This window comes from Camelus dromedarius, chromosome 12 (assembly GCF_036321535.1).
Source record: "Camelus dromedarius isolate mCamDro1 chromosome 12, mCamDro1.pat, whole genome shotgun sequence".
NCBI lineage: Eukaryota > Metazoa > Chordata > Mammalia > Artiodactyla > Camelidae > Camelus > Camelus dromedarius.
In genome coordinates this window covers 2,574,198-2,598,300 of record NC_087447.1, presented here as the reverse complement: position 1 = coordinate 2,598,300, position 24,103 = coordinate 2,574,198, and the positions used below count along the sequence as shown (strand labels likewise).

General features: G+C 53.2%; 1 protein-coding gene across 1 annotated transcript; it reads right to left on the bottom strand.

Annotated features, from left to right (window-relative positions):
* LOC105104566 (uncharacterized) lies at positions 1–23,899 on the bottom strand. Its single transcript, XM_064491813.1, has 7 exons — positions 23,786–23,899; positions 20,131–20,259; positions 17,829–17,939; positions 13,990–14,074; positions 10,482–10,643; positions 8,385–8,573; positions 1–6,922 (listed from the first exon to the last, which is right to left on the bottom strand). Exons 1-7 carry the CDS (start codon positions 23,897–23,899, stop codon positions 6,573–6,575), a joined length of 1,140 nt encoding a protein of 379 aa, XP_064347883.1. The 3' UTR covers positions 1–6,572.
* Positions 23,900–24,103: the final 204 nt, after the last annotated feature.

Sequence of the window (24,103 nt, the reverse complement as noted above, 5' to 3'; positions counted from 1 at the left end):
GGTGGAGAGTGAGCACAGGATGGAGCCTCCTACCCACGCGCCGTATATGGAATGTGGGCAGGTGGACACCTGGACGGGGGTCGAGGAGGCGGGAGAGGGGAATGGAGGAGGGAAGAGAGGAAGGCAAGGGTGGTGTGAGGGGTTGGGGGGAGAGAGGGAGAGAAACCAGGATCAAAATCAAAGTACTGTTCTAAAGCAGGGACACAAAGTACCAATCCCTGAGTGCACCTCATGCGCAGTCATTCCCCCTCCCCTCTCCCTGGGAAACACAGTTTATTCCAAACTCTAAAGATGCTTAATGGTCATATCCTGCTGCCTGTGGCTTTAAGGTGAGGCTGAAAGCAGCAAGGGCACAGGACTGGCCCTCGGCTCTTGGACTCACTCTGAAATAGATGACACAGTTTGTACTCAGGTAGGGACTCTCTGTAAGGCATGCACATTTTGTGGAAAACAGAAAACACAGATAAGCAAAAAAGAAACAAACCCAGGCGATCGAGCCTCCCAGAGAGGCCCCCTCGGCCCGGGCATCGCCTTTAAGGCCGCCTCTAGCTCTTGCTCTGACATCAGTCTCGTGGATGAAAGCAGCCCTTTCCCCCTTTCCTCTTGTCCATTCCTGTCCCCTCTAACCTTGAAAGGACCTAATTACAGGACGAGATCCCTAGGCAATCTAGCCTAGCTCCCGACCTCTGCTCTCCGGGCGCTCGCCACGCCCTGCCGAACCTGGCGATTGTCTCCCTAGATAGAAAGAAGTGAGAATAAAGAATTAGGCTGTTAAAAAGTGACTGGCTCTCAACCCGCAACAGCCCCCTCAACGATTCTGTGGGAAGATCACGAGGACAAGACAGCAGCTGAAGAGAGTCAGCCCGTCTGCATGCGACGGAGAAAGACGCAGACCTCCACCTCCTGCCTCAGTGATTCACTGAGATTCCTCCCTCCTTTTTCCCTTCAAAAACTCTCATGGCTGAGCAGAATCCTCAGAGGTATCTCTGGACATAAGTCCAGCATCTTGCCAGATTGCCTGCTTTTCTGGTTAAAGCATCTTCCCTTTCTATTGGCACTTGCCTCTCGATTATCGGCTTTTGAGCAGCGAGCAGCCAAGCCTGAGTTTGGTAATGTGTGTGTCTCCTTCAGTTTCAATGTCGGGAGAAAGCAGTGTTTCTTGTTCAAGTCAGGTCACCTCTGGGCCGGGAGGAGGTAAACATCTCCACACCCACTTGCCAGGTAGGACCACTGAGGGTCTGGAAGGTGAATTCACTTACTCAAGGTCAGACAGTTGTCATCCTCACATATTCACTGACTTTCCTTAAAGCACTCAGGTATATCATAGTACATGTTTATTATTCTAAAAGAGGTGGGGACGGACACCTTGCTGCAGGAATATGCAAGGCAAAGGGATTTAAGAAGAGGATTTGGAAAACCCAGAGTCCAGGGAATAAGACAAGATGAATGATCAGATTCAGTCATGGGTGCTGGCTGGCTGTCACCACAGAACCGTGCTTGGCTTGGAAACCATCTGTTATATTGGTTAAGACAAGAGACATGGCTGAAATTTTAAGGAAAATAAACAAGGGAAAGAGTCAGAGGTGGGGGGCAGGGGCGGAGGGACACACATTCAGGGTCAGGCATCAGGCAGAGGAAAAAGCTGATAACAGGCACCAGGACCCTCTTTCCTCCCATCAACAGGCTGTCACCCTGTGCGAGCCCCAGATCCTGCCTGGGTCTTGTCCAAACAGACACTCCAAAACAAGCAAAAGTGTGCGCAAAACTGGGGCAGCTTGCGCATTCAGGAGAAAGCAAAGCCACCGACAGAAAAACGGCCAGAGGGTTGGAACGAGCAATTACAAAGCGATGTTGAAGTAAAAGAAAAAGAGAAAAACTACGGGCAGCCCAGCACGTGCGGAAGGTGTCCCTGCGTTAGTCGTTAAAGAAATGCAGAGTAAAGCACGTATTTTTCATCTGTCCAACTGGGAAAGAGTCTTTAACTTGACGGCGCCCGTGTGCGATGAACAGGGCTGGGTGGGACACTGCCCCCTGCGTCGGCAGGACCGGTGGCTGGGTGTCTCCGTGCGCGCCTGGACAGTGTGTTCCAAAGCCTGGACTCTGAGCACATTCCTGGCTCAGGAAATTCCCGTCTAGAAATGGGCTCTAAGGGAGAAACTGTCCTAAAGAAAAAAGAAGATACCATGGCCAAAAATTTAGCACGAGAACATTATCATCGCAAGACTGAGGCTGGTGGGAGAAGCTCTTGTTTTAAAAGACGGCCCCGTGGGAAGCGGCTGCTCCCGGAAGGGAGGGCGAGCTTGCTTGTGGGAGAGAACCCTTCTCCTCTTCTTCTTTTTTTAATTTCTTTTTTCAGTTTTTAAAATTGTTTTGTCCACCTGTTTTATTTTTAATTTTTATTTACTTTTAATTTATTTTCATCTTTTTGGGGGGCAGATAATCAGGTTATTCATTCTCTCATCATTTCTTTTTTCCACTTTTGCAGCTTTATATGCTGAGAGGCCTTCCCACATAAATAAGCAGGTGTCGCCCGATTGTCTGAGCTCCCTCTGAGACGTGTGTCAAATCGCACAGTGATCTTCGGTCAGAAATGACCCGCCAAGCCCCCTCTAAGTCTGGAGCCAGCCGTCCACACCCACTGCTCCACACCTGGGGAGTCAGCCAGCCTCGGCTGCTCCTTTTCCCAGTGGAGGCCCCGAGGACTGAGCCCAGGACCTTGGGTGTGCCAGGCACCTGCTCTGCCACTGAGCTTTACCCTCGCCCCTCTTCCCGTCATTGGGGGAGAATTTAATGAGCTCGTGGACAATTCAAGGTGAGTCTACACCCCCTTCCCTGCCAGAGAGCATCCAGACAGGAGAGAGACTAGGCAGAGGCAGGGCTGGGCTGTGGCAGTTACAGGAAACAGGCGCCGCCTTCCAGCCCCACGTGGAGAAGTTTTGGGGGAGGGCTGGGGGGGATTAAGGGCTCAGAGAGGGGGATGGCAGACCTTGGCCCGAACCTCAGTGCAGCCGCAGGCTGGAGGGCAAGGCTGTCGGAGGGCAGCCTGAGGGACGCCCTTTGCAGCCACGGTCAAGAAGTGGGCAGGAGTATGCCGTCACAGTTCCATCTGTTTTCCGTGCTGGCTGAGCTGGACCTTCCTTTCTGGTCTGGTGACAGTTCGCCACAGGCAGCAGCTCAGGGAGCCGAGAGAAGGGCCAGTGGAAAGGCATCCCCGGAGAGAAGGAGGACTCCAGAGCGAGAAGCCGGGAGCGGTGAGAGCTTCCTCACAGTCCCTACACGTCTGTAATTTCATGTGAGGTGATGGAGAAAGGGCTGCAGCCTTGGGGAGGGAGGAGGCAGGAGGGTCACAGTTTTCCCACATTGTATGTATTTATATAACATCATATAAAATTGTATAAAGAAGACTGGGCTTAGGAAGAACACAGGTGGGTACAGATCTCTAGGACAAGTGTGTGTCACAGTGAGTCCTGTTTTATAACGAGGGCTGCAGTCTGAGGAAGGAAGGGATGGAAATAATTCTCCAGTATTACATGAATTTTTATAATCATGATGGAATTTTATGTATCGCACATGTAAAGAGGGCTGCCGACTTTGGAAGCGAGAAGACTTGTGTTGATTTCTGTAATACCAGCTGACGTGTTCACCTTTCCAGAAAATCCCTGATTCTCCCCTGTTGCCCCACTGGCTCTGGTGGAGGACGGATCCACACGGATCAGAACAAGGACCACTGCTGTGCAAACGTCTACTTTCCAACGTCGCCCTGGTCCACCGAGTCAGGCTGTCGTTTGCAAGCATCAGGGCTGGGAGAACCGAGCCCTGTGTGGCCGTTCTGCAGAGCCAGGAAGGGAGGAGGGAAGGGGACATGGGGCCGGAGAGGGCTCAGGAGGCAGCAGAGGATACGCTGGGGATTCAAGCCAGAAAGCTGCTCTGAGAGGGCCCTGCCTGCCGTCAGATCTGAAAGCGGGGCAGCTGAGGGCAGGGGTGAAGGAATCTTCCCAGAGCAGCTGGGGGAGCTGAGGGGAGAGGGGTTCAGTCCCCGCTTCCGGCCCCCCGCCCTGGGAGGAGGAGCCCCTCAGATGTCCTGTTTCACGGGTGGGCGCAGACATGGAAGGGAAGTGACAGATCTGCAGAGGAAGGGAGGTTCCCAGACAGCTGCTCACTCCCCTGCCCTCCCTGGTGTCTGGGAGACCCCAGCCCTCCCCCATCCACGCCCACCGCACCCGAGTGGAGCTCGGCCAGGGGTCCAGCGTGGGGGTTGGTGTCACTCCGGGAGGGGCCGAGCACGCTGCAGTCAAGGGAGGGCGGCCCGCCTGGGGCCGGCTGGGAGCAGCTGGAGGAGAGGCTCCAGGCAAGCGCACAGCCACCAGGGCAGCAGCGAGCAGAGGGCAGACGGACGAGGGCCGGACGGGGGCCACCCTCGGCCCAGGGCACCGAGGCGCAAGGAAAGCCCTTATTCAACCAGAAGTGCACTGGGTCCCCCCATCCGCCCAACCCCTGGCCACCACGCTGGGCGGGCGCCGAGCTGGTTCCGTCCAGTTAGAAGGAGAGATGTGGACATGCTTTCTTTACTGTGCGAATTGAGACTGATATTCCAGGATCGTTGCTTAAACTTTGCTTATACGTTTTCCACCATGGCCGTGAGCTGATCTCATAAACAGAAAGGAAGAAAAGCAGCTTTGAAAAGTGGGGTCAAAAAGGAGCCAGTGTGAAAAGGCTACCTACGTATTGCTGGATTCCAACCACACGACCTTACAGCCACATGAGTCCAGCGACACGGCACCCTGGAGAAGGCAAAGCCCCAGGGCCAGTGCAGTCGTCAGATCAGCGGTCCCGGGGACAGGGCAGAGGCGGGGACGGGCAGGTCTGCACAGGGCGCGATTACCGCGGACGGCTGCGTGACAGTTGCGATGGACGTGGAACTGCTCTGCAGAACACGGCACTGGTGGGGACGTGACTTGCGTCCCCCGAGCCCACCACGTGCGCAACACCAGGGGTGAGCCTTCACGTCAGCTACAGACTTCGGTTCATTGACAGGTGGCTCGTGAGTCGTAACCGATGCACAAACGCAAGACGGGATGACAAGGGTGACGGTGTGTAAAGGGAGGGCTGTACAAGAACCTGCTTTCTGTTCAGTTTTCCTGTAAACCTAGAACTGCTCTAAAAAATACAAGCTATTCATTTAAAAGTAAATAAATAAACAAATAAAATTTAAATGGCGGTGAGAGGACGGCAGGCAGGGGCGGAGGCGTGGGCAGGGCAGGGTCCCCGATTCCCTAAACCGGAGATGTGCTGTGGGGCCGGCTGCCTCCTGCAGGCCCGAGCCGGGAGGAGAGCCTCTTTGCATCTTCAGCTTCTCTCTCCCCGCAGATCGGTCCCATCGGAGGTCAAATGGGCAGATGGTTCTCCCACCTTAAAACAACTGCCACCACAACCGCACAGGCTCCTCCTGACCTCAGTCCCCTGACCTGTGGCCCCGTTTCTCTGCTTTCATGGTAGCAAACCTCCTTCAAGACCCTCTGACCGTCAGTCTTAAAGGTACGTCTCACGGGACTGAAGGTGCTAAATCCCAGGGACTCCAGGGACCAGTTCTCAGCCCACTCCTACCTGCCGACTTGGCGGGGTTTCCTGCCCGCCGTCCCTCAGGGCTCCCCTGGCTGTGGGCTGCCTGCTCTCCCGGTCTCCTGTGCTCTGGTGTTTGGGCTCCTGGCAGCACCCCTGCCCCTCCAGCCTCTCCTGATGGACCGAGGGGCTGCATATTGACCTCGTCCTTCCTCCCCGTCTGCACCACTCCTTCTGGTCTCTGAGCACCATGCTTCTGCTGAAAACTCCAATGTGCACCTGGAGCCCAGGCCCCTGCCACCTCCAAACTCCCTGTCCCTCCTGGACCTCTGCTCTCTGACGGACAGGAGACATCTCCAACTGGACACACCCAAAATGCCACTTCAGGCCTTCCCCGGCTGCTCCTCCGGTGACCTTGTCCGTCTCAGTGATGACATCTGTGTCATCCCAGTGGCTCAGGCTAGGACTTCAGGAGACACCCTGGCTCCTCTCTCTCCTCCTCCATCACGTCTCTCTGCGGGTCCTGTATCCTTTGCTTGAGCATGCTCGGAGTTGGACCACCTCTCTCCTGCACCGCCTGCTCTGAGCCACCAGCACCTCTGCCTCGACCAGCCACATCCCCACACTGCAGCCTGACCCACCCTCCAGAGCCTAGCCCGGTCATCTCACTGCTCTGCTCAAATCTTCTGGTGGTTTCGAGGTAAAAGCCTCACAGGGCTTCTCTGACCTCGTTTACCCCCTTCCTTCTCTCAGCACAGCCAACCCTTTCCAGAACTCCCTCCAGGAAGCAAGCCTCTGAGCCACTGCGTGTGCTGTTCCCTCTGCCTGAATGCTCTTCCCCAGATATTCACACACTCCCCTCACCTCCTTCAAGTATTCCCTCAAAGACCGCCTTCCCGAGGACACCACCCTGACCACTCTCTCCTCCCCTCTTCCCTCCTTGCTACCCCCCCACCTGCGGCTTCTAGCCCCTCCGGACATACCGCCTTCTGTAGCAGACGGATCTGTACTGCTTACTGCTTCCTCCCCCCGCTCGATCGTAAGCTCCAGGAGTTTTGCCCCTTCTGTTCACTGGTGCTCCCCTGAACACCTGGCACCGAGCCTGCCACGTGGGCGGCATTCCAGAAGCATCTGTGGAATGACCTCTGGAAGCCCCAGAGGGAGGGTGGGGGGCACCATACCTTCACGTTGATCTTCGGGGAAACCAGGGTGGATATTTCTCTCTGCAGCCGGAGCCGCAAGCCTGAGCAGGTGCCGGTTCCCCCAGACAATACGATGTGGCCGAAGAGAATCTTCCAGAGGGCGGGGTCGCAGGAGCTGACGCACTGGAAGGCCTTCGTGTGGACCCCCAGGTGGTGTCTCCCTGTCAGGAAGGGTGGAGCACAGATGAGCCGTGGGGACCAGAGGCTCGGCCCGCTGCCCACCTGGGCTCCTCCCTCCCCTGGAAGGCGCTGGGCCCCCCGAGTCCTGGGCAGCTCCGAGGGCAGCGGGCAAACAGCACGACTGCCCGCGAGGCGCTTGCGGGGTTCAGCAGGGCAGCGCGTGGGCGCGGCGCGGCCCCGGGCTCCGGCCGGGCGCCTGGGTGAGCACGCGCTAGTGCCCCTCTCGTCCCGAAGACGCCGCACCCCAGTGTTACTGGCAGTTACTCATGCTTAATGCCTCGGTGTCAGTCACCCTGTGAGGGGACTTCTGCGGACACCGCGTCCTTGCTCAGGTAGCCTTGGGAAAGCTACACCGACCCTTTCCTGAGAGCAAAGCCCCGTGGGGCGTGTGCGCCGTGTCCCTGTCTGTTTAAGACTGTGAGCCTCCGGGCGGCGTGGCTGGGGCCTGTCGGGGTCTCCCAGTCTGTGATGGTCCTGACTGCATAACCTTGGAACAAGGACTGAAAAGGCGAATTCGCAGGCACCGTTTAGGGCGGGGCTGGCCCAGTGCGCGTGCAACATCGCGGGTGTGTGGTGTCTGCCCAGACCGGCGGGGAACTTCCACACTGTGGGTGCAGAGCTCCATCCCAACGTCTCCATTTACCCGCCTGAAATCCGGGGGCACGTGCCACGTTTTAAACCTTTGTCCCCAGCACCGACTGACGGAGAACACAGAGAGGACCCCAGCTCACCTGTCCTAGGTATGAATGCCATGTCCTCAGCAGGGACGAATCCTGGGGAAGCGTCTGCTTCTCGTGCATTCCCCTCTGTCCCTTATTAATGTAACCAATTATTTAAAATGTTTGTTTCCAGGCAATCACTGGTTCTTTTGGACTACCAGGCAGCCTTCATTTTCCCAGTGCGTGGGAATTTCATAATCCGTCATTTTATCCCGTTCTGCCCTGCCTGCCAGAGAGCTTAGTCAGCTCAATGCTCATTTAAAATCTCTAGATCAGCCACATGTTTAAAGTTCCTTCCAAAATCTGTGGGTTTTGCTTTTCTGCTTTAATTGTCTCGATTTTTATATTTCAAATTATTTTTAAATAGGTAGAGTATAAATATTATACATAATGAAGGAGAAGACTTGCAGTCTGGGGTAGTATTTAATCCCATTTGATAGATGACCTGACGCTCTCCAGTGGGTTTCTTTGTGTGCAAAATGAAATGATGTGAGATTTGGGGAGAAGATTAAAGGATACAACCGAGGTCCGCAAAGTGACAGGTATACAGCAGGTGCTTAATAAGTGACGGCTGACATCAGAGGACCTTCTGAAATGGAGTGCCACCTTGCTAGTATTTGCTACTCTAAGCAGAATGCCCTCCTGGCTGCCCTGTCTCCTGCTGCCTCACAGCGCATCCTTCTGTCCGTTTCCGGGTTCACCTGTCCCCCTCCCACGGGCTCACCTATGAGGTCGGTCTGGAAAAGCACTTCGGGGCAGAAGAACCTCTCCCGCCCGAGGTCAATTTCCTGGCCGTCAGGCAGCTGACACTTCTGTGCATAGGAGGGCGAGCTGGCTTCCACTTTTTCTTTCTCAAAATCCAAAGCCACGTAACAGCATTTCTCTTTCAGGTCCCGGACGAACTCCCGGTCAGCTGTGGGAGAAAGAAAAAGGGCCACGTGGAGTCTGACCGTCAGGCGAGCTCACAAAAGCGTTCCCCACCCCCACCCCCATCCCCAGGCAGCATCTTTCTGAAGATTCAGCTCCTGGGGGCGGGGATCAGACGGCACCACTGTAGCTGCAGTTCCTGTGTTCGTCTCGTGCTCTAGTGCCTGTTACCCGCAACGTGTGCTGGGGGCCCTGGTCTGTGGACGGTAACAGTGGACTAGGGGTGTTCTGAACCAAGACACCAGTGCTTAAGACGCGTCTGCATTTTCTGCACCGTGTGCTATATACACCAAGCTGGAAAAATCAAATTCAATTTCATTGCCTATTAATATAGAAGGTGATGTTGGTGACCCCATCCCCACCTGCTATGAGTGTCAGCTACAAACAGCTCACGGCGGCCCCCTCCTCTGGGGAACTGTCAGTTGAAGCCCCCTCCCCTGGACGTATCTGGAAGATGAGCCTCCTCCCCTGTTTGGGTGGCTGACAGCAACTTCAGACCCAGCTATGCCTCCTGGTGTTGTGGTTTTATGTTTCATCCGTCATTCCTTTGAGTTTGGGTCAGAGGGAACTCCCTGCACCTGCTGGCCTGGAAATCCCACAGCTTCTCCAGCCTGCAGACGTCCGACTTCTGCCTTCACCCACTCCACCTGGCTGCTCTTGCCCAGGTCTGCAGTGTCTTCCTTGTTCCAAAGCTCTGCCACGCTCTTTTTTCTTTTCCTGGCTTCTTCCCCTTCAGCAGCTGACGCTGTTAGCCACACCCTTCCCTCCTTGGCTCCTGGGTGCCGCACACTCCTGATATGTCCCCCTTCCTTGCCTAGTTTGGGGTCTGGTGAGACAAGTCTAGGTTCAAATATCACCTCTTCCACCTCTGCCAAGTTCTTTAGCCTCTTAAACCTCCCCTTTCCTCGTCTTCAAGAATGGGATTAATCATCACTCGCAGGACTGTCGTAAGGTTGAGGGGACATACTGCACAAGTGATCGTGCCAAGCTGCAGCCAGTCCTATCACTGTCCCTTGCTTTCCTCTAATTGCCACTATTCTTCAGGGTTTGTACTTGGTATGGTTTAGACACACACCTCTTGCCTAAGAAGACCAGAAAGTACAATGCAGGCTACGAGCTTGTTGGGAATGAGTGTCATGCAGGTTCTACAAACTGGGAATTTAGTCCGAGAAGTGGGTAAAAACTGGAACAGGCACATCCCTGTCTGGAGTCCTTGGGTTCACTTCCTAGCTGCTACACCTGCTAGTTGTGGGATGTTGAAGTCACCTACCCTTCCTAGACTTATTCCTCTTGCAATGGAGAAGATTGTTTCCACTCAGGGTATTGTAACACGAAGCAGTGAGAGAATTTATGTGAACTGTGGTCTTAGTCTGGTGCCTTTCAGAGGGTAAGTACTCGGTGAAGCTTAGTTCATCATCACCACTATCATCACCACCATCACCATCATTGACATCACCATCCTCACCATCACCATCATCACCATCACCACCATCATCACCACTATCATCCTCACCATCACCATCATCACCACTGCCTTCATCATCACCACTATCATCACCACCATCATCACCACTATCATCCTCACCATCACCATCATCACCACTGCCTTCATCATCACCACTATCATCATCACCATCATCACCACCACCTTCATCATCACCATCACCACCGTTATCACTACTATCATCATCACCATCACCACCAGCATCATCACCATCTGCCTTGTTGTCATCATCAATGTACTAAACACCCCTAAACATAGATAAGGTTGTTTTTTAGAACTCGGATAATGGTAGCCTTCACTTTACCAGCCAAGGGCTACAGGTGGAGCACGCCAAGGAGGCTATTACAGCCCAAAGTCTGGTTTACTTGGTCAAGAATAGCAATGCCCTACCTGTGCTCACCAGTGAGTGCCCACTTTCTGACAACAGGTGTAGGAAGTACAAGGTTAGGTCTTGGCCTGCAATGTCCATCTGGAAGGTTGACTGAGGCAAAGGACAGCCGTCAATGATGGGCACAAAGTATGTCATTCCTTCTCCAGATTCAAGGGTCATACCTAAACAAGAGAACACACTGGTATTATAATATTGGGTGCATGGCATTCGTTATCAATTGTCAAGTCTTCAGGAAGAGATGGTAGAGGGGGAAAGAGCTGGAGGGAAGGCAAAAATCAGAGGAGGAAACTTTCCTTCCCGGTAGGGGAATGTGCTGAATCTCTCCGGGCCAGGGCAAGGGCCAGCTGTTTTGGAGAAGAAGCCTGCAGATCTCCTTATTAAATCAGACATACTGGCATTAGCAGCAATTGCCAAAGAGTGGAGGAGGAAGGAGGAAACCGCTCTTTGCACTATCTCCTCCAGACAACTGACTGTACGCTGATGCAGCACCGGGGCTCTCTGGGTGGCGCTCAAACGCCACGAGAGTCTGAATACAGCAGAGGAGGCGTGCAAGTTAGCTGGCAAGGCAAATTAGGCCTCTCTGTGCCAGTCCAAAAGGATGTGATGTGGTGATGGGAACACAGGGCCTCATTCTGTGTGAAACAGTGACTGCTGGAGCTGTCCAGGGCTGATCAGAGTTGAATTTAGTAACTAAGAACCTGAAACTGGTAACCAATGAAGCAAAAGTGAGTGAGGACCTCCAAGTCTGCTGAGTGAGGGATCGATGAGTGGATTCCCTCTCCCACCTGAAACACCCAAAAAGCAGGACAAAATACAGGAAACAACCATATCAGGCAACAAGTGGCGGTGAACCCCAGGAGACAGAACATCAGAAGAAAAGCAAACGGTAGGACAAGACGTCTCATGAACACACACACACAACTGCTAACCAAAATTTTAGCAAATTGAATCCAGCAATATAGAGGAGGATAATATGTCATGACCAAGTGGGTTTTATTGCAAGAATGTAAGGTTGTTTCTACATTCAAAAATCAATCCATTTCATCCAGTGTATTAAAGAACTAAAAGAGAAAACCCATATAACCATATCAATAGGTGCAGAAAACACATTTGATAAAATTCAACATCCATTCATGATTTTTTAAAAAAATTTCACCAAATGAAGAATACGAGTGAATTCCTCAAATTGGTAAAGGATGTCTACCCAAAACCCACAGTTATCATTGCATTTGATGGTGTACAGCTGAATGTCTTCCTGCTGAGATCAGGAACAAGACAGAACTGTCTGCTCTCACCTTTTCCATTCAATGTTGTACTGGAGGTTCTAGCTAAAGCAACTAGGCAAGAAAAAAATGAATAAAAAGCATTTAGTTTGGAAATAAAGAAGTAAACTGTCTACTTGTAGACGACATGATTGCCAAAGTAGAAAATCCTATGAAATCTACAAAAAAAAAAAAAAAGGCATCAGTGTTGACAAATAAGTTTAGTTAGAACTCCAGGATATAATATCGATCTACAAAGATCAGTTGTGTTTCTATATACTAGCAATGAATAATCAGAAATTGAAATAAAGACATTATTTACAACAGCAGTAAAATACATGAAACACTTAGAGGTACATCTGGCAAAACATATGCATGATTTCTATACTATAAAATACAAAATATTGCCAAGGGAAATTAAAGAAGACCTAGGAGATGTGCCACATTTATTAGTTGAAAGACACATTATTGTTAAGATGTCAGTTCTCCCTAAATCAAACTATAGGTTCAATGCAATTCCAATCAAAACTCAAAGAGGCCTTTTTGGGTAGAAATTGACAAACTGATCCTAAAATTCATATGGAAATACATAGAACCTAGAATGGTCCAAAAATTAGCAAAAACAAAAGACCAAAAGTATAGCATTAACATTATCTTATTTTAAGACTTATAAAGCTACAGTAACCAAGACAACGTGGTATTAACTTACAGTTAGGCAAACTGACAGAACAGAACAGAAAGTACAGTAATAGACCGACACATATATGGACAACGGATTTTCAAAAAAAAGTGCAAAGGCAATTCAATGAAGAAAGCAAAGGCTTTTCAACAAATAGTGTGGGAATACTTGCACCCGTCTATACATACACACACACAAAACTTCATTGGCCCCTTATGCCATATACAAAAATTTATTCAAAATCAATCATAGAGCTAAAACTAAACTTATAAAACTAAAATTATAAAACCTCTAGAAGAAAACATGGCAGAAAATCTTTCAGTTCAGCATGTATTTCTTAGATATGACACAAAAACAAGGTCCACAAAAACCAAAGTGGTAAACTGGTCTTCCTTGAAGTTAGAAGCTTTTGCTCTTTGAAAGTCACAGTGAAGGGAATGAAAAGTCAAGCCACAGACTGAAAGCAAATATTTGCAAAATACTTATAGGATAAAAGACTTGTACCCAGAATACAAAAAGAATTCTCAGAACTCAAAGATGAACAACTCAATAAAAAACTGGGCAAAACCTTTGGATGGTCATTCTACCGAAGTAGATACATGAATGGTAGAGACGCATGGAAAGATGCTCAGCCTCTTGGTCGTCAGGGGAATGCAAGTCAAAACCACAGTGAGATACCACTGCACACCTATTAGAATGGCACGAATGAACAAGACTGACCCCACCAGGTGCCAGGGAGGAACCAGAACTCACACACACGGCTGCAGGAAACCATGCAAAATGGCGCGTGCAACCACTTGGCAAACTAGTTTGGCAGGATTTTTTAAAAGTTAAACATTCACCTGCTGTACAACCCAGCCCCTTCACTTCTAGGTATTTACCCAAATGAAATGAAAGCACGTATCCATTGCAAATGGACACAAATGCACACTTGTCCACAAATGTTTGTAGAAGCTTTATTTATAAAAGCCCCCAGCTGGAAACAACCCAAATGTCCATTCAAAGGTGAATACACAGTATGGCACGTTCACACAGTGGGACACTACTCAGCGGCAGCAAGAGAGGAACTATGATACAAACAACAACACGAGTGAATCTCCAGATAATTATACTGAGTGAAAAAACAGCCATACAAAAAAAAGTCCATACCGCATAGTCACACACACACAAAATTCTGGAAGATGCAAACACATTTCTGGGGACAGACTGGTGGCTGTCTGGGGACAGGCTGGAAGAGGCAGCATGCGGGGGTGGGAGGGAAATGTTTAGGGGTGATGGGTAAGTCTCACCATCTTGACTGTGCCGGTGGTTTCAGGGTGTATCCACACGTCAAATCTTACCAACTGGTGCGCCTCACACACGTGCAGTGTGGAGCGCGTCAACCGTACCTCAGTGAAGTTGTTCAGGAAAAAAAGTGAGACAGCGGGAGGGAGATATTCGACCAGGAGGGGTGGAAAGGGCTGGCAGGTGGAGTTTTGTGGATTTTGCTTTCCGTTTATTATTTGGCAGCGAGGGGGCGGGGGGGAGGGCGGCTCCCAGGGGCGGGGCTTCCTCAGAGCCACTCACCGCAGGTTTGGCCGGAGGCATAGAGAGAAAGGACTCCTTGGTTGGCTAAATACAGGGCGGGCACGCCGAAGGTCTCGAACAGGATCTGCGGAGAAGCCAGGCCAGCAGTCAGGGACTGAGGTTCCCCTTAACTCCGTGGGCACAGCGATCCCACGGGATGGAGGCACGTGGCCCCCAAGAGAGACGCAGACAACGGGGTCAGGAATGCCACTCCTCATCCCAGCCCTGCCCTGGCAGGTTCTGTGACACTCCGGTTCCCAGTCTGTCAGATGGGCTCACACCCTCCCCAGGTGCCTTACGGACCATCTCGGGGCTGACCGAGAGCATCATGTCGTCTCATAAAGCACCATTTTATCACAGTGGGGGTGGCGCCGAGTTCCCAGGGCCTCTGTGAGGCCACCGCTGTGCCCTCTCCCCGCTCTCCGAGGGTGGGCAGGTGCCCTTGGACTTGGGGTCATCGTGGAACAATGAAAGCTAACAGTTACTGTGTGTTCACTGCATGCCAAACACTTAGTCCAGACATGGCTTGGTCACAAAATCTCTCCTGGATGCCGACTGAATACAGGGCAGAAGAAGTGAACGGGGGAGACACAGCCTTGCTTTTATAGCTGATGGTGAACCCCGCTCCTGTGTGTGTGATATTGGACCACCATCCCAAGGACAACGTGACAGTGAGCCGGAGCTGTGGGAGCAGCTCAGAGATGGCCAGTGGGGTGCTCTGCTGGTTTGGCAAGATCCCTGGGGACTGGCTTATCTGAACAATCTCGTGGGCTCCTGGGGGTAGGAGCCGCCTGTCCCTAGTTGTCTGGTACCTGGCCCTGAAGCGACTAGGGCAGGTGTATGGTGGCCCTGGGGTGTGACAGGACAGTGAGAGGTGCAGTCTTAATCAGCTGCCCAAGAGGGAAATTGACCGGCCTCTAGCAAAGACCCCAAAACTGGGTCAAGACAGCATTTGTAAAAAAAAAAACAACATTACACACGCAGCTGGGACACAACACGGAGCACGTAACTCATGAAGCGTGTTACCCACTCGGTGGATTATTACGGAGCAGCTTCTGGGGGCTGGGGATTCACTCAAGAGAAGTGAAAACACGTGTCCACACAAAGACTAGCCTGTGAGTCAGCGCCACTCCTAGGAGCCCCCCCCAGTTGGCTCCTGGTGGGTCCTGGAATTTAAATCCTGAAATTTGGATCCTGGTGGAGGAGGGAGGGTGTGAACTCTAGGTGGGAGGGCAGCCTTTATGATCCAATTAGAGACCCCCCCAAAAAAAACCCACAAAGACCAAAACCAACCCTCGCTCCCCCTAGCCTGGCATGAGGCCAGTGGTCACAGAGCTTAGAAGGGTCTTTGGGGTTCCTGTGGTCACATTCCCATTTTATAGATGAGAAAACTGAGGCCCAGGGACAAGAAGAAGCAGCATTTACAGGATGCTCAGTGGGCGCTGAGCACAGTGACAAGCGCTTTACGGTGTTAACTCTCCTTTGCTTCCATAACGACCCCCAAGGTGATACCATTGCCATCCTGATGAAGAAACCAGGACACTGAGAGGACCAGTCACCCCCCTGAGATCACACGTGTTGGAGGAGCTGGGGCCAAAACCCAGGGATCTTAGTACCAGGCTGAGCCCTTCCCTGTACACGGGCTTCTCTTTGGGGACATGGCCCCCACAAATCCTCTTAAGATACAGATTTACTCCAGGAGGAAGATCAGCCTTGCACTTCCCAGTCCATTCCTGCTCCCGGGAGGAGCCCTGGAGGTTGGCTGCTGGATACAGGGACATTGGCCAGGAAGGGACCCTGCTAGGACGGCTGGTGTGTGATGGGGAAGCTCACGGCAGAGCCCATAGATGCAGAGAAGTCCATTCATCCCCAGCAAGGTGGCATCCCCTGTGCCCCAGTGCAGGCCACCGGCTGCCTCCCATTTGCTTCCAGAAGCTTCCACCTTTCAGCCCCACTCTCTGTCCTGGGCTGTAGCCACAGGCCCCCCCTTCCCTGGGTGACCCACTGGGCTCTGCCCCTGCGGGTCCAGGAGTGCCCAGGGAGGCGGGAGAGGGCGGTGGAGCGCTGAGGCCCCTGCTGCGTCCCTGCCAGGCCCTCCAGGGCGGGTGGGGACACAGCTCCTTGCTGCCAGCCCGGAGCTCTGCGCCCCCTTGTGCGGCTTGTCTAAGCCTTGGGCTCAGCTTTGTACGTCATCTCTCCAATAAACTCGCACCAGCGTTTCCCCATGTGAGCGTGCTTTGGTTTCCTGAGACAGCTAGGGGATGGTTTTGGAGAAAGCCACAATGGAAGGCCCAGGAGACGTGGGGAAGTGCCCAAGACAGGCCGTGGGGTAGCCAGCTCTGCAGTTTGAGGGAGGGTGAATCTATGTGTCAACCCGCCTGGGCTGTGGAGGGGCAGACACTGGGTCGTACGTGAGTCCGGGTGCCCCTGTGAGGGTATTTCCGGGTGAGGCTGACGTTTAAGCCCATTGGCTGCGTAAAGCAGATTGCTCTCCCCAGAGTGGGTGGGCCTCATTCAATCAGTTGATGGTCTCAATAGAACAAAAGACCTGACCTTTCCACAAGTAAGAGGGAGCTCCCCCTGCCTGGCGGCCTTTGAGCTGGAACATCAGTTTCCTGCCTTGAAGCATGCGCCGCCGCTCTCCGGGGTCCGTCCTGCTGGCCACGGGCCCTGGGACTTGCTGGCCTCCAGAGCGCCGTGCGCCAGCTCCTGCTAATAAACCTTGCTCCATTTGTGTATCTCCTCCTGGGTCTGTTGGTCCAGAGAAGCCTGGATAAGACAGTCTGGGAGCCGCACGTTCCCCCGGGGGTGGGACAGCCCCTCCCTCTTCTCCTCCAGCTCTCCAGGGCCCCGATGGGCCCTTGGTGCTCTCAAAGCCGGTATCTGCTGTGACCAGTCCACAGGCCTGTGCCGGGTCCCCACGGAGCACAGCGTGGCCCACTTCTCTGACCGACCCGTCCGTGCGCAGATGATCCGCGGGCTCCCTCCCAGGGCTGTTAAATGAGGCGGCAGCTCCTAGCTGTGCTGTGACGGATGGGGCTCTGTTTCTGGGCCAAGACGTGAGTCTCCTCTGTGTGCAGGTGGTGCCGGGCATGCCCCCTGGGTCACAGCTCACTGCAGAGACACTGCTGGGCTCCAGGCTGTCGGGGCAGGTGGTGGACCCTGGCTGCCACTTCATTAGCCCGCCGATGCCCTCATTAAGCAGCCCCTGCGGCCCCCGCCCCACCTGGACCCCACTCCAGCTGGAGGAGGACTCTGCCATCTGTATAGGGGGTGCACCCTCCTTTCCTCACCAGCCTGCGCCCACGACGGACTTCACCACCCAGTTCAGTCCAGTTCAGTCCGGTGCAACCCGACCAGCACACACCACCAACTCGTTCCTGGGGGGCAGACACTCAGAGATGGAGGAGTTCTGGGTCTTCGAAGTCAGAATTAGACCTCCAGGCAGGACACACCAGGCATCAGTGCAAAGAACGGGGCTGCAGACTCAGGCCCGGGGGTCTGGGTGGGTCCACGGGCCTCTTGTTGAGTGACCTCAGCCAGATGACTTCTGCTCCTGGAAGCTCCAATTTCCTTATCTGTGCGAAGAGCCTAGTAATCGCCCTGCCCACAGAGGGGTCGTGGGTCTACACGAGATAATTCAAATGAAACTTCGCGCCCATGCCTGACCGCTTGGCGAGCTGTCTGCTGGCAGCTGTCACTCTTGCTGCAGATGTCAAAGGGGACAGCTCTCGCCCCATGTCCCTGTCTCTTCTGAGGGTGTCGTCAGGGGGTGAGGCTGGAGCTGCCCTCCCTGCAGCCTGCTCCCCAACCCCCTTGCCCACCACCTGGCCTCTCACCTGCGACACTTTCTCTTTGTTGGCCATCGTGTTTAAAGGCGGCTCTGTCACCATCAGAGGGTGCTGCTCTGGGGCGACGTGGAGCACCTTGTAAAAGGAGTGGTGCCAGATCTGAGGAGAGGGGGGTGCAGAAGCACGCTGCAGTCACCACCTTGGCCTCTCCGAGTGCCCACCCCTGGGGAGGCTGGCCCCCACACCATGGGGACGTTGGAGAGGCCCTACTCAGAGGCCCACACGAAGAGGGACCACCTTGCCAGCCATGTGAGAGGGCCACCTTGGAAATGGGGTCTCGAGCCCCAGTTGAGCATTCATATGATGCAGCCCCAGCTGACATCTGCCTGCTGCTAATGAGAGACCCCAAGCCAGAATCCCCCAGCTAAGCCACTCCCAAATTCCTGACCCATGAAAACTCCCAGAGGTAATAGGGGACCATTGCTGTTTTCAGCTTCTAAGTCAGGGGCTGGTCTGTTCCACAGCTTAGATAACTGATGCATCTCCCAAGGCAGCAGGCAACCTGTTTGACCACATATGGAAACTCTAAGCAGAACCCTCACTTACTGAGACAGTGGTTCAAGTTACCTGTATTTCCCACATCCTTACTACGGCCGGCCAAGGGGTTCTTTTTTATTGCGGTGAAATACACATAATGTAAAATTCACCATTTTAACCTCTTTTAAGTGTCCAGTACAGTGGCATTAGTACATTCACAGTGCTGTACAACGATCATCACTATCCGTCTCCAGAGATTTCTCATCTTCCCAAATTGAAACTTTGTCCTTCTTAAACACTCACTCCCCCTCCCCCTCCCCCAGCCCCTGGCCCCACCATCCTACGTTCTGTCTCTGTGAATTCGGCTCCTCTAAGGACCTCATGTAAGCAGGAGCACACAAGATTTGTCCCTTTGTGACTGGCTTATTTCACCAAGCATAATGTCTGCAAGGTTCATCCACATTGTAGCCTGTGTCAGGATTTGCTTCCTTTTTAAAACTGAACTAAAAATAGACTTAACATATGATCCAGCAATCCTCACTCCTGGGCTTATATCCAGAGGGAAACTTAATTCAAAAAGACACCTGCACCCCAGTGTTCACAGCAGCACTATTCACAACAGCCAAGACATGGAAACAATCTAAATGTCTATCAACAGATGACTGGATAAAGAGATTGTGGTGTATTTATACAATGGAATACTACTCAGCCATAAAAAGGAATAAAATAATGCCATTTGCAGCAACATGGATGGACCTAGAGATTGTCATTCTAAGTGAAGTAAGCCAGAAAAAGAAAGAAAAATACCATGTAATATCACTAATAAATGGAATCTAAAAAAAAAAAGACAAACAAACTTATTAACAAAGCAGAAACAGACTTACAGACATAGAAAACAAACAAGGTCACCAGAGGAGGAAGGGGGTGGGAAGGGATAAATTAATAGTTCCAGACTGGCAGATACTAACCAATGTATATAAAACAGATAAAGAAGTTCATACTGTATAGCACAGGGAACTATATTCAAGATCTTGTATTAACTTATGGTAAAAGGAATATGAAGACGAATACATGTATGTTCATTTATGACTGAAATATTATGCTGTACACCAGATATTGACACAACGTTGTAAACTGACTAATTTTCAGTAAGAATATATATATATAAAAAGAACTGAATAACACTGCTTTGCATGGGAGGGCCACATTTTGCTTATCCAATCATCCCTTGATGGACCCCTGGGTGGTCTCTACCTTTTAGCTGTTGTGAATCATGCTGCCATGAACACGAGTGTACTGACCTTGCTTCCAGTTCTTTGGGGACACACCCAGGTGGAGGAGTGCTGGACCATGTGGTAGCTCTAGCTTAACTTTGCAAGGAGCCACCATACTGTTCTCCACAGTGGTTGCACCATTCTGCATTCCCACTGACAGTAGTTGAGGGTTGCAATTTTCTAACTTCTCCCTCTTCCCAACATTTGTCATTTTCTGGGATTTGTTTCTTTGTTTCTAAATAATAGCCACCCTAATAGGCGTGGAGTGTGCTGTGGGGTAGGAAAAATTATACCCCTTTCTTACAGATAAGGAAACTGAGGGCCAGAGAGTCAAGATACTTGTCCCAAATGATGTAGACTGTAAGTGGTGAAGACCCAGGTCTCTGACTGGAACCCATGCGGTCAGTACCGTGACGTAGTGTCTGCCTGGACCAGGGCCAGGAGATGGCCCTGCAGGCTGGCGGTCCATCCCCTCCTAGGTGCCAAGGCAGCCGGGCTCCCCTGTGAGCAGGTCCCACCCAGCAGAAGCTGCAGCCCACCTTTTCCATGTTGTCCCAGTTGGTGATAGCTGCCCGAGAGATGGGATATTGCAGGTTGAGTTTCCCTCGATTTTTCTGAACCTCATCTCCGATAAACCAGTCTTCCTCTTCCATTCCCACCAACAGATTCTGCAAGACACAGGCCAGCACAGGTCCGCTCTCAGGGGCAACTCACCTCACTTTGTCGGTGCAGACGGGGAGCCCTGATGTGCCTCCGGGGGACGGCTCTGGGTCACAGCGCTGCCATCAATGGCCTTTTCAAACCTGGGCACGATTTCAAAACAACACTAAGAGTTTTCAGCAAATGACCTGCAAGGAAAAAGTGCGCCTGAGGGAACATTGCTGGGACCCTCTCTCACCCACTTTGTGGATGAGGACTCTTAAGGGGGACAAAGAGAAGCAGTGGAGAAAGGAAACGTGGAGGGAGAGGCACTGCTTCTACGTTTGCTTTGGAAAGTGAGTGGAGGAAGTCTGCAATTTAATTTAATTTCTGTTATTTTTTAGAAAGATAAATCTATCTACTTTCATGCAGATTAAACCATTCATTCTATCATTCAGAAAGGATCTGAGAGTCAGCCATGTGTTAATCTGGGTCCACCAAGAAGCAGACATCAAGAGGAGATTAAAGTTTGGGGATCTCATTAGGGAACCAGAGGGGGTGTGGGGAGGGGGCGTGGGGAGGGCTCCGGGCAAGGCTGGGAGAGACACTGGTCTGTTTTCCAAGTCCGAGGCTGGTAGGGGTCCTGGAGCACCGTGCAGTGGGCGAGGCCATTCGGGAGTTCTGGAGACCAAGTCATTCATTCATCAGAGGGGTCCCGTGTCTCCTGGAAGTGGGTCTGCCTGGCTGTTCCTGCTGGGCTCAGTTGTCAGTGGAGAGTCTGTGGGAAGCATGGCCGTGGGGTCATGGTGCGCCAGTGACCGGGGTGGTGTGCCCGGGGTCCACCTGGCAGTGGTGCCAGGCTGCTGTGGTGCTCACCTTGCAAGGGGGCGGTGCATCTCAGAGAGAGGTCCGTTCCTGAGGCCGCCACAGCTCATCTGCACAGAGCTCCGACCTCTTAGGAGTCTGTCTTTTAGGCAGAAGAGGTTTGGACTTGGGCTGAGAGGCACAGCTCTGAGCCCTGGGCCAGTCGCTTGTCCGCTCTGAGCTCTGCCCCCTGCTTGGTCCTTGGGGGTTGCTGGTCCCTACACCCACAACCACTGCGTGTTTGGGCATCGAGCCAAGGGGGACTGTGGCTGGGAACATATTTATAAATTGAAAGGACACACACTCATGCAAAGGACAGTTTTCAGCTCACCCCGATCGTCGTGAGGAGGGAGGGGGACTAGGGCCCCCCCACCCCCGAGGGTGAGGAAGGAGCAGCGTCATCCTGGTTTGAAGCTGCTGCTTGAAATACGTACGGACAGTGCTCGGGTCTGATGACTGCTCTGGTTACGACGGACTGAGTGACCCGGCGCAGCCCTGTGCTGCTCCTCCAGGGCCGCAGGACCCCCCACGTGGGGTCTCACTGCCACCTGCTGCTGCACCGAAGTGCACAGGAGGGGCTGATGGTGCTTGGCTGAGATGCCAGTCCACACAGAGCACCCTGTCCTGTGCCCCTGCCTCTTAGAGACAGAAACTTACTTCCTGCCGCCCAGGGGGCCGGCCCCGAGGCAGCCGCGTGCCTCACAGAAAACTGAGAGAGACAACCCAGCGGCCTGCGGTTCTGGTAGATGGCTCACTGACTGATCATTCATCTTGGTCACTCGTTGCTATTTTGGTGAGGAATTTGATTTTTCTCGCAGTGATCTTACACGGCCCCACGTGTGTAACCTACTTTATAGACACGCTGTTTCCTGTTGTGCAGTAGAGGGCTTGGCACAGCTAACGGATGTCACTTCCTCTCCTGGGGCTGTGGAATGTTCCACGGAGCAATGTCAGGTTTTGACCTTGCAGGACAAAGTATTAGACCTGAAGGGGCAAGATGCCACACGAAGGATTCCAAAGAGAGGAACTGAGCACCAGCTGGTGGTTACACAGTGTTGGGAGTTTGAAAGCGCAAACAGGGACCACTGAGGCAGCGCACAGCAGGATCACTCAGTGGCCACTTGGCTGCGGGACACCGGGAACTCGGGCTTGCAGAGCAAGAGCGCAGAGGAGGCCCCGCAGGGCCGGAAGCGGGGCTCCGCCCGGCTGTTCTGACGCAGCTGCAGGGCACTGCGGGTGGAGGGAGGGTAGAGCGAGCCCTTGGGGCTGCTGGCAGGAAGGAAGACGGCTGCTCCCTCCACCTTCCAGTCGCCTCTAGTGCCTCCCATCTGCAGGTGCTCGGGAGAGCCGTCGGCAGGGGAGCCCCAGCCCCGGCATCACCGAGCAGAGCGGAGGCACCATGGCAGAAGGCGGCTGCGGTGCGTTGAATGGCGGCCCCCCAGAACCGGTGGGAAATAAGGTCCTTGCAGATGAGATTTCTTTAAGAGCCTGGGGAGGAGGCGGTGCTGGGTGGGGCCCACCTGCAGGAGGGGCTGAGCGCTGAGCTGAGGCCTCTCATGGTCTCTCTGCACTCGGCTGGATGGTGTCCCTGATAGATAGGCCCCCTGGAGCCTGCGGGCGTGCGCTCATTTGGAAAAAGGGTCTTTGCAGCTGTAATTACGGTAAGGCTCTCAAGGTGAGATCCCCTCTATTGCCCGGGAGGGAACTGCCAGACACTCCACGGGTCAGAAACTGTGCTAAACGTTCACACCCCCATCCCATTAACCTTCCGACCAACTCAGGTACGCACGCACTGTTGTTAACCCCGTTCTGTGAACGAGAACTCTGCACCGACACTGTACAGGGAGATCCTCAGAGGAGTCGAAGCCAGAGAGGCAGGAAGCAGGCTGGCGGGGCTGGGGCCTGGGGGGGGGGGTGCGGGGTGGTTTTTGAAGGGGACGGAGTTTCAATTTGGGCAGAAGAAAAGGTTTGGGAGATGGATGGAGGGGATGGTTGCGCAACAATGTGAATGTGCTTCGTACCGGTGAGCTCTGCACTTAAAAAAAGTTAAAATGGTAAACTCAATTGCATACATATCTTATCACAATAAAAACTCCAAATTTCTAAATTCTCTGGAAAAGCAGGAAGATCTGGCAACACGGGGCCCACTCTCCTGCACGTCACTAGGCAGCAGAGAATGCCCTTTAAACAGAGCGTTGGCCGCAGTCCCCACCCCTCCCTAGTGTCTTCCCGGCCCCGGAGGCTGTCTCGCTCGGCACTTAGCGTGCGGGCGGCTGTTTACCCTCGGGGTAGAGCTCCTTCTCAATATCACACCCTTCTTAAAAGTGGGAAAATCAAACAGTGAAGAGACGGGCAGCGTGATTTAGTTTTGACAGCCGCCTGCTTTGCTGACGTATGTAATCTGCCTGTTCTTTCCAGGTCCGCGGTTGTCCAAGTGTGGCCCCCGGGCCAGCAGCACCAACACCCCCCGAGAAGTGGTGGGAAATACAAACCCTGGGCCCCCTCCCCCCGACCTGCTGAAGCAGAAACTCTGGGCGGGTCCGGCCCCTGCAGTGTCCCAAGCCCACTGCCCCAAGCCCACTGCCCCGTGACGCTGGTGCCCGGCTCACCGAGGCCACCTCTGCTCTGAGGACGTGACTTGGTCACCCTGTGGGAAGGGGCGAGGCCCCAGGGGAGGACGCCAGCACTCACATCATGGCGAAGTTTCCCGAGGATGGTGGGGAACACAGCCAGGGGCGCTTCTGTCCCCGCAAAGCCCACCTTACTGATGCCCGAGCCGTAGTCACAGATGAGAGGCACGTTCATCGTGCCGCACGTGAGACCTGGATGGGGAGGCAGGGGAGACGGTGCTGAGCGGCCGGGCTCTCAGGTGGCCGTCTGTCTACACGTGGCTGCCCTGGAGAAGGCAGAAGGCTGCCGTGGGTGAAGGCTTTTTCCCGTGTCTGGTGTGGCCCGTGACTTGCTTCACTGGGGTCCCCTGAAGCAGCCCCTCTCCCGTTCCCCCAGGCA

What these genes read in the sequence shown, in the direction of transcription:
- LOC105104566 (XM_064491813.1), bottom strand. Translation starts at nt 23,899, where the DNA reads ATGAACGTGCCTCTCATCTGTGACTACGGCTCGGGCATCAGTAAGGTG. An exon ending in ACTGGGACAACATGGAAAAG is followed by an intron (nt 17,940 to 20,130) that starts GTGGGCTGCAGC and finishes CCCTCTCCTCAG; the next exon opens with ATCTGGCACCACTCCTTTTA. An exon ending in TGCCTCCGGCCAAACCTGCG is followed by an intron (nt 10,644 to 13,989) that starts GTGAGTGGCTCT and finishes TCTCTTGTTTAG; the next exon opens with GTATGACCCTTGAATCTGGA.